General features: G+C 36.5%; 2 protein-coding genes across 2 annotated transcripts; one reads left to right on the forward strand and one right to left on the reverse strand.

The window, feature by feature from the left end:
• The first annotated feature begins 3,711 nt into the window (after window positions 1-3,711).
• On the forward strand, window positions 3,712-5,325 carry LOC110097437. Its single transcript, XM_020823808.2, has 5 exons — window positions 3,712-3,994; window positions 4,883-4,913; window positions 5,009-5,022; window positions 5,160-5,210; window positions 5,311-5,325. Exons 1-5 carry the CDS (start codon window positions 3,791-3,793, stop codon window positions 5,323-5,325), a joined length of 315 nt encoding a protein of 104 aa, XP_020679467.1. The 5' UTR covers window positions 3,712-3,790.
• Window positions 5,326-7,160: 1,835 nt separating this feature from the next.
• LOC110097438 lies at window positions 7,161-11,033 on the reverse strand. Its single transcript, XM_020823809.2, has 2 exons — window positions 10,857-11,033; window positions 7,161-10,772 (listed from the first exon to the last, which is right to left on the reverse strand). Exons 1-2 carry the CDS (start codon window positions 11,031-11,033, stop codon window positions 7,161-7,163), a joined length of 3,789 nt encoding a protein of 1,262 aa, XP_020679468.2.
• Between the last annotated feature and the right edge of the window lie 4,109 nt (window positions 11,034-15,142).

Genomic DNA, 15,142 nt, shown 5'->3' on the forward strand with positions numbered 1-15,142 from the left:
GGATTCGTTTGGTACGGTTTTTTTATTGCTTCTTAAAGCAGCTTTTGAGTATCAAAATTTTATTTGTTGTACTAGAAAGTTGCTTTAAGAAGCGGTGAGAAAACCGTCCCAAATAAAACCTAAATTATTATATTTTTACTTTACATGCAGCTGGTTGTTATTGTATACTTGTTTAGTTATAGCATTTCTGTTGTCTTTCAAAATTTCAATGATGGGAATTGGCTTGGAATTTCAGACTAAAAAACTATGCTATTGATATCATTATATCAAAAGAAACTTCAATGAGGCTTTGGGATTTCATTATTTAAATTTAGGATTGGCTTGCTGGTTGTTGGTGATTTGTTTTGATGCTAGTTTGTTTTATGATAATTTCAAAACATGCAAACTAAAATTAATAGTAATTAAGGGTAGTTATTTTGAGTAATCATCTGTCTTCTAATAATAGGTTATGGCTATTCAACAAAGGAAGATAACGAAAAATAGAGATTATAGAAAATTAATATTTCATTCAATGATTAATTAAGTTGGTCTCCAAGATAATACTAAGATTTTTTTATGTAGATTAAGCCTCTTAATTGATGCCTAAACTGTTTAAGAACTCAAGTAAATATATTATCTGTCCTTATGAGAGGTAACTATATAATTAAAAATATGCATCAAATTAAATAAACGCATATTTATAAATTTATGTGTTTTATAATATTTATAGCAGCTGAGACTAAGAGTTTAACATTTTAATTTTTAACGTAGGACTAATTAACACATATACTGAGAAAAAAATGGAAGGAACACAAAAGTTTATATATGAAAAATTCAATAAAGGAAAGAAATGAGATATAACCCAATTGAAATGATTATACTAACATATATCATTGCTTATAAATAATATCATTTTACATAATTAGATAAGGTGTTGTCATAATGTAATAGACATGAATCGCGTATGATGGATTTTATAGTTGAAGTTAAAAGAGCTTTGAGACAAGAGAGTTGTCTTCTTGTGAGCGTTTGTGGTTTGATTGTTGTTCTCCGTCTAAGAGATTAGATTGAGCGATGACACATGATAGGCAAAACTGTTATTTTCGGCTGCATTTCCGGCATATATAAGTCCAGCGAAAATATGGCGGATAAATCGGCGATATTTTCGCCAAAAAAAATTCCAGCGACTTTTATGGCGGATATACCGCCAATAATTTTCCAACGGCCTATCTTCCTGGCAAGCCGATAGTTATTTCAAGCCGACAAAATTTGCCTGCAAAAATTGTGTTGGATCGAAATGTTACGGCAGAATATATGTCGGCTTACTTGAACTCGATGACTTATTTCCTGCGGAATAGCCGTTGGAAACATTTATAGCGGAATAGCTGCAAGAAACATTTCCGGTGGAAAATTTGCCGCCTGAGGAAGCCCTATTTCCAGTTGTTTGCAGTCGTTTGCCCGTAATTTCTCCCTTCCTCCCGTTCGCTGGTCTCATTTGCATGAGTCGTCTTCTGTGGTTCAATTCGTTCCCGTTGTTCGTCGCCTAATTATGGAAAAGTTGTATGCCGCAGTTCGTTGCCTCGTCGTGGTATAGCCATCTGTCATCTCGCCTGCAATTCCGTTGTATCTTGATAATTGTTTCGCCATTTTATTTTGTGATAAAAATATACCCCTCAAACTTAAGGGATAAGATGATTGTGAGACTTGTACTTTTTATGGCATAAAATGTTGGCCATTAAAAGAGAATCATACAATTAATTTAAGTGTTGGAGAGATGAAGATGATCAGGCGGATGACTAGCTTTATTTTTAGGGATAGAATGAGAACAATATATATATATACATGAAAAGTTTAGACTCTCTGATGATAGTTAATATTAAAAAGAGTCACCTTAGATGGTATAGTCACATAAAACATCGGCCTTCTGATGAACCGGTTATAAGAATTTGACACTTAGAACACAATGGAGAAAAATGATTTATGTTGCCGACCCCACATGTGGATAAAGGCTTGCTGTTGTTATTATTATTATAATGATAGATGTATATATGAAAGCTCCATATTATTGCTATTAGTATCAAGAAAAATGTGTGCTCTAGATCAATTTGGAAATCATTCTTATTTATTTTTATTGTTTTTCAAATTGCAAATCATTTTGAATTTTATTCATACGTACTCTAGTTCAATTTACAAATCATTTTGAATTTTATGCATGTGTAGGATAAAATATACCACTCTAATAATTTCATATTATGCATGGGGTGAATATTTTAGTTATTATATAATTTTATACTCAAGGACATAGTCATTATGATAAGTTTGTATAGATCTTGAGTAGCGCTTATAATTTTTTGAAAAATAAATACAAATGTATATATTGATATTTTGATTGATAGTTTTATTTCAACTACTATTTATATTGATAAAAAAATTAGGTAGCTATGGTTGTGCAAATTAAAAGATAAAAAAAATTATTCTTCTAAATTAGATTCTAGGGTATCAAAATGGCATGCATCAATATTATTGGCGATGAAATTAATGTGTGATAATAGTCAAGCGATAATAATTGGGATAATGTAGTAAGTGATGGGGGTTAGAAAACTATAATCATACCACTAATTAGGTGTCAATAGTCAATATATTTGTAATCATGATGATAGCAATCAAGAGCTCTTACTATGACAATGGTGTTTAAGAATTCGTAATATTCACACGATGTTGTTTAAGCGATCATATTCGGAGAAAGGTCGCAAAGTGATCATAGACGGGCATTGATGGTTGGACAGTAGTGGTTAGGCGGCAATATTTGTTGGTGGCGATTGTAATTTCGATCATCAAGTAGAGCTCCCTTTAACATCCAATCCATGTTTAGCTCCAAGTCCCCCTTTCATATGGATAATAGAAATCTAACTATAATACTGCTAAAGTTAAGCTAAAAAAATGCAATAAACAATCATCGCTGGTTTCCTTGATTATAGGCTATTTTTTTAACATTTAAGTGCCTTAATGACCTTCTAATTTAATTATATTGGATTCATTATTCATTATATGTTTTTTGTAGGGATACTCATTTTGAGTATAAGGACTCAAGATTCAAAATTTTTTTAACCTTTCAATAGTATCACAAAAATTTCAACAACACTTTAAGTGTTTGATAATTGATTTTGACACATTTAGACTGATTGAAACACCTATGGACCTATGATGTCGTTTGACTTATTCATTGAAATATTCATTTCAACTATAATTTTATTGTAATTAAATTCAAATATAATTAGCTTAGTTTAAAAAATTTCATTGAGATTTGTGCTATATCAATATATAATAATTATCTTATATTTTTTCCATATTTATTATCATTGGCATACAAATGGAATAATTTATTTATTTATTTTCTTTTAGTTAAAATCAACTTCTCCTAGACTAAGCCCGACTCATTTGCGTCTAATGCGCATGAAAAATTATTAGGTCCAGTCACCGGATCTAAAAATAGGTCCGCACATCAAATTAAAACTTGCCACGTGGACTGTGCTTTATCTGCGCTTTGACTGTGCTTTTTGATTGCGTTTTGACCGCGCTTTACATGCACTTTACCTGCGCTTTTGACGCACCTAACTTAAAATTTTGTGGACACATATACATTTAATATGTCAATATTTTATTGATGTCAGAACGTATTTTACATCGAATGACCAGACCCAATAAATTTCCCATGCGCACGGGACCCAATATGTTAAAAATTTGGAGGGGTTTTGTTGGAGGGTTTTTGTTGTGGCGCTGCCGTCTGCTTTTCCGCTATCCATCGAGACAAATGCACCGCGCGAGCAGAAGAGTGTTCCGAGCTTTTCACTCCTCTGGTTTTTCTCTATCTACCATTTCGTCTTCTTCCATAGCGACGCTTGCTCAGGGATCAACGGAGCCGCTGCGGCCCGCCGCCAGTTCGCCCCTACTCCGCACTCTTGCTGTGCCCTGGGCTGCTATCCAACGCCGTGGTGCCAAAGTTCTCGGTTCTGATGTAAATTTCCTGTTTATGGTTCGCAAGAAAGTGTTTGCCTGTCTGTGTGTTTATTGCTTCCAATAGAAGAAATTCATAACGAAAGTCCTTTGAGTTCAATCAAATTTTGATTTTGCAGGTGTTACTTTGATTTGATACTTAGTTGATGGTTTTGAATCAGTGCTTATCATTATTTTAGTTGTTTCAATTGTATTGTATTGAGTGCGGGATAGTGTAAGCTGGAAAATTGTATGAGTAAGGTTAAAATATAATGCCACAATTATATTGTTGTCAAAGCCAGTCTTAAATTTTGTCAAAGTATTGCATGAAAAAGGAGTTTTTTTCTTTAATTGTAAAATATATGATAGAGCACTTTAAAGTTATTTACGATTTTGAGCTAGCATTTGTTTTTTTTTTTCCCCTTATTGCTGGTGAGATACTGAAAACACAGTGTTTCTTTAGTAATGCATAAGTAGATGTATTATTGACACAGAACATTCGAATTTGCTTGCTAAGACAAATATGTTATTTTTGAAAAATAACTTTCAAAGTTTGAATGTCTTGGCCAGAAATATTTCTGATAATTAGTATAAGAGCTTGACGACGACAACAACAACATCAAGCCTTTGTCCCACTCTTTTAAAGGATTCATGCCATGATTATTCGACAAGTTTTACGCTGATTGTCAACTAACTAACGCAACCCTCCACTGTTCTCATGCAGGACTTGGAACCTGGCAACGGCAGTTTTAAACTGACTTGGCTTACTTTCATCACTTTCTCTTTTTTTTTTTTATGTAGCAAGGAATGCCACTTTTTTTTATTCTATTGCATTCTACTATGTTTTTGTTCATCTATCAATGTATTATATATCAATCTATATATATAACCTCAGCTAGACTCCTTGCAGGTGCGAATTGGGAATGTGATTCAGAGAAAAGGTTTTCATCTAATTCAAAGTGTTGTACTATGCTCAAGATTTTGTTTCGTTAAATTACTAACAAGGCTATCTTTACTCAATTTTGGGGTTCTATAGGGCGAACCTATCAGGTACTGTTATGTTCAGTTTATTTTGAAATTTTTTTATTTTGGGAGTATTACGTAACTATCTTCCTCTATATATTTCCTCCCATTTGGCAACCGAGTTTCTTGTATATGATTTTCTTTTAAATTTTATGATTGCATAGGTTCTAAAAGCACAGCACACCCAACATGGCAGAGGAGGAGCTACCATACAGGTAGATGATGATTCATTTTTTTAATATGCCTTTTGAAGTTCTATCTACTATTAGAGCTAAAATAAAGCATTACATTATTTGTGCTTTCATTTTTGGATAGCTAATCGCCTTTTAAGCAACCTTTTTTGAAGTAGTAAATGGTTTTTTTCTGGCTTCATTTGGGACGATTTTTTTACTGCTTTTTAAAGAATTTTTTAGTAAAAAATTAAAATTTTTACAATAAAAAATTATTTTAAGAAGTAGTAAGAAAACCGTCCCAAACGAAACCTTAATGTTTATTTCCTCGTTCATTTGGGTTAATCCAAAATTCACGTATATTTCACATCAAGTCATTCTCACTATTTTCTATGTTTTTATAAGCGAACTAACATATGGACGCCAAAAACAAAGCGTTTAGAAGTTTCAGTCCACCTAAAACAACCGGGAAGAGCAAATTTGCACATTGTTTGTTGAGTGGCAGAGTGCTACAAGTTTTCTACCTCTAAGGCACAAAAGTATATGAAACACGCTTCATTATGATGCTCAGTGGACATTCTTTTGGGTAGTTTATCGCTTAGTTCCCAACTTATAGGCAGGTTTTTACTTCATTTTGTTCCATGATGGAGAAACAGCATAAAAGAAAAGGAAGGTAGAAGTTTGTTTTGAAGAAAGGAGACAGAATGCCATTGTCTCTCGTAGATCTCCTTGAAGAAATGAATAAGCATCACAAAATCATAGCATTGCAGCGTAATCTAATGGCAGCAGGAAAACCTCGTATTCAGTCATCAACCATTAAAAAATAATCTTAAGAATTCCTTCAATAGAAAGGTCCTTCAAATATAAATAGAGGAATGCCCGTAAGCAAATAAATGAAAACAACAATGCAAATAACTCTTAGCTCCTAGGTGGTAAACAAATTAACATATAAGTTATATAAAATCAAACACATGGAATAACTCATAAAGCAATAAAAAAATTGGCTCAGGATGTGATGATGAACAAAAATTCAAAACTTGTTGTTGATGATTGCTTTACTTGGGCTTTAAGCACTCTTCTTCAGGGAGTCTAGGCATCAATACTCACAAAGTCTCAGAAGTATTTCTGCAACATTGAACGTGTTGGGTGTGTTGAATTCAGCCGGTAATTCAATCACATATGCATTGTCGTTGATGCAACGACTAACTGGAAACGGTCCGAATTTTCTTTGACTTAATTTGCTGTAGGATCCCGCTGGTAATCTCTCCTTCTTCATTCGCACCCAAACAAGATCACCCGGCTTGAAGACCTTCTTTCTTCTATGATAGCCGGCCTCTAATTTGTATTTCTTATTAGACTCTTCTAGCTTCAGACACACCTTTGCCAACATCTCAGAGAATTGATCCACCATGTCTGCAGCTGCTTTGCTTTTGCAATTTGGAATGGCTGCAATGTCCAAAACAGTGTTTGGTAATTTAGTATAAACAATACTAAATGGGCACATACCCGTGGAACGGTTCGGCATGGAGTTAAATGCAAACTCGGCTTGGCTTAATACATCATCCCACAACTTGGGTTGCTCTTGTACTAGGCACCGAAGTAAGTTTCCCAATGTTCTGTTCACCACCTCCATTTGGCCGTCAGTTTGTGGGTGATAAGAGGAGCTCATTTGCACTTGGGTCTTTAATCGTTTCCACAACTCCCGCCAAAAATGACTTATAAATTTCACATCTCTATTGGATGTGAGACTCCTTGGCACACCATGTAACCTTACGATCTCCCGGAAGAAAAGCTTGGCAATATTCAAAGTGTCGAAGGTTTTCTTACATGCAATAAATTGGGCCATTTTTGAGAACCGATCTACGACGACCATAATCGAATCATTTCCCCTCTTAGTGCGAGGCAGCCCAAGTACAAAGTCTAGGCTAAGGTCTTCCCAAATTGATTCGGGCACCGGCAATGGTTGATACAATCCTGTATTCTGTCCGCCACCCTTTATGTTTGACAAATGGAGCATCGTTCCACATATTTGCTAACATACCTCCTTAAATGAGGCCAAAACAATTTGCTCTGTAATTGTGCTAATGTTTTATCTCTTTCGGCATGAGCAGCCAACCCGCCCCCGTGCACTTCTTGAATTAACTTCTGCCGCCAAGATGACTCTGGGATACACAGGAGATTTCCTTTAAATAAAAATCCATGCCTCAATGAAAAGTCATCCGTTGGTTCCTGATTAATGCACTGAAGCCAAACTTTGCCAAAATCCTTATCTTCTCTGTACAACTCCTGCAATGAATCCAACCCCAAGAATTCCGTTTGTAGCTGGGTGATGAGAGCAGATCGGCGACTTAAGGCATCCGCCACTCGATTTTGTGCACCGCTTTTGTGTCTCAACACAAAAGTAAACTTTTGTAAAAATAAGATCCACCTTGCATGCATGCGGTTGATGTTCTTTTGTGTATTAATATATTGTAGTGCCTTGTGATCACTACATAGAACAAAATCCTGGTGTAGCAAATAGTGTTCCCACTGCTTTAACGCCCTCACCACGGCGTATAATTCTTGCTCGTAAACTGACCACCGCTGTCGGGATGGGCATAGCTTCTCGCTAAAGAATTCGATGGGTCGGCCTTCTTGAGTCAGGACGGCACCGATTCCGACCGTGGATGCGTCCGTTTCTACAGAAAATGGTTTGTCAAATTCTGGTAAAGCCAACACCGGTGCGGATGACAGTGCTTTCTTGATTGCTTCAAAGCTCCTGTTGTGCTCTTCTCCCCACTGGAATTGTTTTTGCTTTAAAATGTCGGTTAGCGGAGCTACGATGATGCTAAAGCCCTTGATAAATTTCCTGTAGAAATTTGCCAGGCCGTGGAAACTCCGTATATCTGTAAAAGACTTTGGAGTAGGCCACCCCACTATGGATTCAATCTTTCTCGAATCTGTACTCACACCCGCAGCATCTATCTTGAATCCGAGGAATGAGACAGCATTTGTGGCAAACTCACATTTTGCCATATTTAAGTACAGTTTGTTTTGTCTGAAGACTTCAAAAATCTGCTTCAAGTGCTGGAGATGGTCTTCCAAATTGCCGCTAAACACCAACACGTCGTCGAAGTAAGCGACACAGCTCTTGTTCAAGAAGGGTTTAAGGACTTCGTTCATCAGCCTCATAAATGTCGCCGGAGCGTTGCATAAGCCGAACGGCATTACACGCCATTCGTATAATCCCTCTCTCGTCTTAAACGCTGTCTTCCATTCGTCCCCGGGATTGATTCGAATCTGATGATACCCACTTCGGAGGTCTAATTTGGAGAAAATTTTTGATCCAGCTAATCTTTCTAGCATCTCCTCAATCCTCGGCATCGGAAATCTAAATTTGACGGTGATTTTGTTAACTGCTCTGCTGTCAACGCACATCCTCCAACTGTCATCTTTCTTAGGTACGAGCAAAGCGGGGACTGCACATGGGCTCAGGCTATGTTGAATTAGCTGTTTCTCGAGCAATTCATCCACCAACTGTTGTAAAATTCGCTGCTCCTTCGGACATAAGCGATAATGCGGCAAGTTGGGAATTGTTGAGCCTGGTATCAAGTCAATACGATGCTGGATGTTCCTTAAGGGCGGCAGCTCAGCTGGAAGATTCGCTGGGCCGAGATCTGCATATTGCTCGATCAGATTTTTGACAAGTTCTGGAACCTCACCTTGCTCCACTGCGGCTGTTTGCTCTTTAACTACAAGTGCCAAAATGTGCGTCGAGTCTCTCCAAGCATGCAATAACTGGTTGCCGGACACCACATACATTGACAGTTTGCTGTTTTGGCCAACATCTTCCGTCTCCTTACTATTGGGCATCATTTTTAGTGTTTTTCCCTTCCATTTGAAGGTGTAAGTGTTGGCTCTACAATCATGAATTGCCCCTACGTCAAACTGCCAAGGTCTTCCGAGAATGATGTGGCAAACATCCATGTCGATTACATCGCACACGACTTCGCTATCATAGTTCTTCCCAATAGAAAAATGAACTCGGCAGCTATCTGTGACAGCGATCTCGACACCCTTCTTCACCCAGCTAACTTTGTATGGATTAGCATTCGGAATTGTTTTAAGTTGTAGGGCCTGCACTGCCGCTTTGGAAACTACATTTTCTGTACATCCGCTATCGACCAGTAAGTTACAAACCTTCCCGTTGATTGTACATTTCGTTTTAAACAAAATGTTTCGCTGCGATCTGTCGGTTTGTCTTGGTGTCAGAAGTAATTTTTGTATCACACAAATAAGTGGTTCACCCTCATCTCCGTTCACCTCCTCATGTGAATCTCCCAATTCCTCCTCGCCGTCTTCTAACGTCGTGTCTTCTTCCGCTTCAATTGTGTGAATTTGAGGTCGTGTCGGGCATTCGTTGGATTTATGCCCTTGCTGAAAACACCTGAAACATTTGATAGTCGAAGGTTTAGAATAAGGATTTTCTTTAGACTGACCTTTGAGTCTCGGGGCGATTTTCGACTCCAAGTTTTTGTTTCCAGCACCCGGCGGTATTTGGATTCCTCCCGAATTGTTTTGAATCCTGCTGTTTGGAAGAGCATTCATATTAGTGGATCGGTAGCTTTCTGCAGCTTGTTCCACAACTCGTTTTCCCTGACTGCTCCTGCTATGTCTTGCCAATTGCACCTCCACTTTCAAGGCATAGTTTACTGCCTGGGATAATGACCAAACAGTGTTTAATTCAAGTTTGTCCTGGATTGCTTCTTTCAAGCCTCCCACATATCTTGCAACAAGTTGATTTGTGGATTCGTTCAGATTATTCCTTGCACTCATACGGTAAAATTCCTCCGTATATTCATTGACTGATCGGTTACCTTGCGAGCAATGTTGATATTGCATATATAACAATTGTTCATAATCTGTAGGCAAAAAATGACCACGGAGCAATTGCTTCATCCTCATCCAACTGCGAATAGGTCCCTTACCTTCGCGTCTTCTTGACTGCAATAACTGTAACCACCACGCGCTAGCTCCCGATTTCAATCGACAGGCAACATACTTCACTTGCCTCGCCGGTTCAATCTCCATGTATTCAAAAAAAGTCTCTACTGCCCGCTCCCAATCTAGGTAGTCTTCGATGTGTAGTTTTCCATCGAAGAACGGAATATCCAATTTAACGCGAAACTCACCGTGATTTCGCTCCGTTCCCCTTTGACGCCGGCGGTGATGAAAACCTTCATCCTCCTCCGAATCGGATAGTTCCAGCTCTCTAATTAAATCAGCTTCATCTTCTGAATCTGACACCTCGCATCTCTGCACCTCTTGGTTTGCTATTCTTCCAGCATCCAATCCACGGCGAGCCGCTGGATGATTATTCGGCGTTGCCATCCGCATTGCCGGATTGCGTTCCAAGCGTACGAAGATCATTCGCAGATCTCGTCGCACCTCCGTTTGGAACATTTGAGCTTCGGTCGCAGCCTCTTCCACTTGCTGCGCTAGTTTCCGATGCTCTGCCCAAAGGTCTTCAAGGCTTCGATCTTCACCGGGAGCCACCCGTCTACTGCTCTCAGCCATCTGGCTCTGATACCAAACCTGATGTAGTCGGTAATCTGCACAGAATGAGTTCTGGGAAACAGAGAAAGCTAACAAGCAATGGAACAGGAAGATAACTTCTATACCTTTGAAAATATCAGATCATAAACTACTTACTCTTTCCCCGATGGAGTACTTAATTCTCCGGCTAAGACTACTAAATGCAGCTAAGAAATAAAAAAAGTTTACTCTAATGATTACTGTCAAAAGCAGAAAATAACTAGCAACAGAAAGGTAGTGCTCGGCGTCTTCTGGCCAACGATCCATGTGCTTGATAAGTTGTCCTTGCAGCATAGGCACGTAAAGATGCTCCGCATCACAAATCTGTGGCAAGATGGGTCACTCTGCATTCAAATGTTGGCATCATGGCAATTTCTCCTACCAGCCACTAGTTTCGGCATATTCAACTGAATTAGCTTCATCCTCTTCTGACTGGCTGCTTAATACTGGTGCTACATTCCATCTTACTGCTGATTCCAATCAAGTATTTAATGCAAAGCCTTACAAAGGACATCAACAAGCTATGATCGGCAATGGCGAACTCTTGCCCATCACTCATACTGGTAAAGGTTTGTTACCCACTCCCAACCGTAAGCTCCGACTTTCTTCTCTTCATATTGTTCCTAAATTAACTCATAATCTTCTTTGTATAAATCGCCTCACCACTGATAACTCTTGCTCTGTGATTTTTTATTCACATGGCTACCATATAGAGGACCAGATGACCAACTGAATTCTCCTTCAAGGTCCATCTCGTCGAGGACTCTACCCCCTCAATTTTGATTCCGCTTATTGTCCATCTCGCTCAGCCTTTTCAGCTACAAAAACTTCAACCCAATTGTGGCATCATTGCCTTGGGTATTCGTCTCATCCAGTTCTTCTCAAGCTACTGAAACATGTTGGCTCTTTGTCTTTATTTACAAGTTATCATTGTAATACTTGTGCTCTCTTTAAGAGTCTCAAGTTGCCTTTTTCTTCTTCTTCTAGATTGAGTCATGTCTTAGAAATGATACATAGTGATGTATGGGGTCCTTCGCCCATTTTATCTATAAATGGTTGCAAATACTATATTTTGTTCATTGATGATTTTTCTCAATTTTATGATTTAACCTCTAAAAGCTAAATCTGATGTTGCCCAAATTTTTTATCAATTTAAAATGTTGGTTGAAAAACAATTCAATACAACTATCAAATGCTTGTGTTCAGATGGCGACGGTGAATACACATCCAATGTTTTTCAATCTTTATTATCTAAATGTGGCATTCTTCATCAGATTGCATGTTGCTATACTCCAAAACAAAACGATGTTGTTGAGCGCAAGCACCGTCATATCCTCGAAACAACTTGTTCCTTACTGCTTGAAGCACACATCCTTCATCAGTTATGGGTGCATGTTGTTATTACAGCTATCTATTTAATAAATAGACTTCCTTCTCAATCTAAAAAAAATTTCTTGCAATGGTTTGAGACTTTTTATACATACATTCTTCAATATGGCTTCACTCATAGTACAACCGACCCCTCCTTGTTGATTTACCGCAAGCATTCGATCGTTCTCTACATCCTAGTCTATGTGGATGATATCCTACTAACGGGTAGGATTCTTCTAAAATCCAACACTTGGTGACGCCACTTACTCAAAGGTTTCATATGAAAAATCTTGGACAAATTTCTTATTTTCTTGAGATGCAAGTTTCACATACCCTTACAGGTTTTCATTTATCTCAACCTAAATATGTGATGAATTGCTTAACAAGCCCGACATGACTGACTGCAAGTCCATCTCATCACCCATCACCTCCAAATCAACCATCAACTCTTCCCAACTTGTATCACCTACTCAAGTTGATTTCTTCAAGCAAATTGTTGGCTCTCTTCAATATTTAAAACCCGTACGATCAGATATTGCTTATGTTGTTAATTAACTATGCCAACACATGCATCAACCTCAAGAAGATGATTTTAAGCTTCTTGAGTAGGTTCTTTGATACATCAAAGGTACACTTTATTTTGGTTTACCCATTATTTTTGCGGATCTTCGATTATATGCTTATTCCGATTCTGATTTGGCTGGTGATCCCGATGATCAGAAATCTACCACTAGTTATTGTGCGTTCCTTGGTCGCACATTTATTTCCTGGCAAGTTAAGAAACAGAAAGCAGTTGTTTGGTAGTTCACTGAAGCATAATATTGGGCACTTGCAACTGCTGCAATCGATATTATTTGGCTTAAAAGGCTACTACAAGAATTTCAGATTAATTCTACATCTCCTACACTTTTATTTTGTGACAATATTTCTTCAATTTCTCTTGCCAACAAACATATTTTACATGCCATAACCAAACATATTGAAATAGATTTTCACTTTGTTCGCGAGTGCATCAAGAGCAATTTACTGCAAGTCTCACATGTTCATACTGCTGACTAGTTAGCTGGTTTATTTACAAAAGTTTTATCAGTTCAGCATTTTAAGGAGCTTCACGGCAAGCTAACCATTATATAACCCATTGCTAGCTTGAGGGGAGGTGATAAGCAAGCCCACATATCATAGTGTAATCATACTTGCACTACTCCGATACAACTTGACACTTTATATGTTGTTTTGTCCTGATCGTTTAGTTCTAACCTCCTAATTCTCACTGTCTAAGCATATTGATATATACTATAGTAATAGCTGCAGAAAAGGTCGTTGAAATGAGGAAGAAGTTTTTGCATTTTTTTTTCTTCTCTGTTCTACAGTTTCACATGTTAGATGAAGAAGTTGAAGACTAGTAGTTAAAGGTTGTTCAACAAAAATATGCAAACAAATAAACGATGATTATAAAATTTGAAATTCAAAGAGTATTTCAAATTATCTTATAAATTTTAATGATTTTTTACAGTGAAGCTAAACATTCACTTTATTAGCCATGAAATATTGAGTCTTTAAAAGATGCAATAAAATAAAGTGATGTTAAATATATTGTTTATTAATCATGAAGAAAATAGAAGAGAGTGGCAGTGTGGATTTGATTATTAAAATTTTTTTAAAATTAAAAATAATTCAATGGTTGCATGAGTTGGAATAATTAAAATTATTTGGATTTATATATCTAGCACTTAAAATTATTAAATTTGTATATTTAACACATAAAATTCATTATTTATTTACATAAAGTTTCAAACTTTAAAGAACCTACTTCCATGTCCATCATAATTTTATCTTTCATACGCATCCTATCCTGTCACCCTTAACATGGAGAGATTATTATGTGCGGAGTTCATACACAGAGAATCGTTCGATTTTATGATTGTGAACCGTAAAAATACAGTTTATGGTCACCACTGTGTTTTACTATTCACCCATATGCTTTTCTTGTTCACAATTACAAAACAGAACGGTTCTCTGTATTCGGACTCCACACGTAATAATCTCTCCTTCAAATGTTTATATTTTTATATACGCATATTTAGAATTCTTATGTTTACTTCAAGTTAAAATTAAGCTTTGTTTCTGACAGCTTTCTTTTTTTCTAAAGCAGTTTTAAAGTACCAAAATCTAAAAAACTGCTTTAAAAAATAATAAGAAAAGTGTTCTAAACCAAACTTAAATGTAATTGTTATTAATTTTTCATGCATTATGTTTATTTTGAAATAAACTTAACAGTTTTAAAATCATTATGTTAAAATTATTTCTCATCGAATTTTTATCCGTTTCAATGCTTTGCAAAAATGATGATTTTATTTTCATTTTAAAACATAATTGAAAAGAAAATCCTCCACGAAGAACGAGCCCTGCGAAACAATACAGCTCTAGTAGAGCCCATCACGATAATTCATTCTGTGGGCCGTTAGGTTGTGGACATCTTAAAAGGGCCGGCCATAATGAACCTCACAAAACTCGGGAACTAATATATATATATATATAGGGTTTTATAAATTTTAAGGAAAAATAATAGATTGCTTATAGCTATAGCATTATAAGAAAAATATTTTATAATAATTTTTTAAATAATAAAAAAAAAGTTGTAGCATAATACAATTTTGATAATTTTCTAAAAATACAAATAAGGAAAAAAAAAAAAAGCACGAAAAAATCAAAATTGGGAATAAATAAAGAAGCTATATCATATCAATAAATTAACTATAAAAATGGAAGAAATTGTACAAATTTGTCTCAAACTCTCTTCTTATCTATATTCACTTCTCACATCATTCTACATTATGAACATATAAAGAGACTCATTGTTAGTACAACAAATGACATAATCTTTCAAGTGAAATAAGAAGAACGAGAAAGAAAAACTGCTAAGTCCGATTCGCAATGCGGAGTTGTTGTACCTATAGCATATGAACGCTAACTCTTATGTCTCGAGTGTCATGGCATTGTGAATTATAATGTTGTTGTACTAAGTTAACAAC

The sequence above is a fragment of the Dendrobium catenatum genome, unplaced genomic scaffold (genome assembly GCF_001605985.2).
Source record: "Dendrobium catenatum unplaced genomic scaffold, ASM160598v2 fragScaff_scaffold_1482, whole genome shotgun sequence".
Taxonomy (NCBI): domain Eukaryota; kingdom Viridiplantae; phylum Streptophyta; class Magnoliopsida; order Asparagales; family Orchidaceae; genus Dendrobium; species Dendrobium catenatum.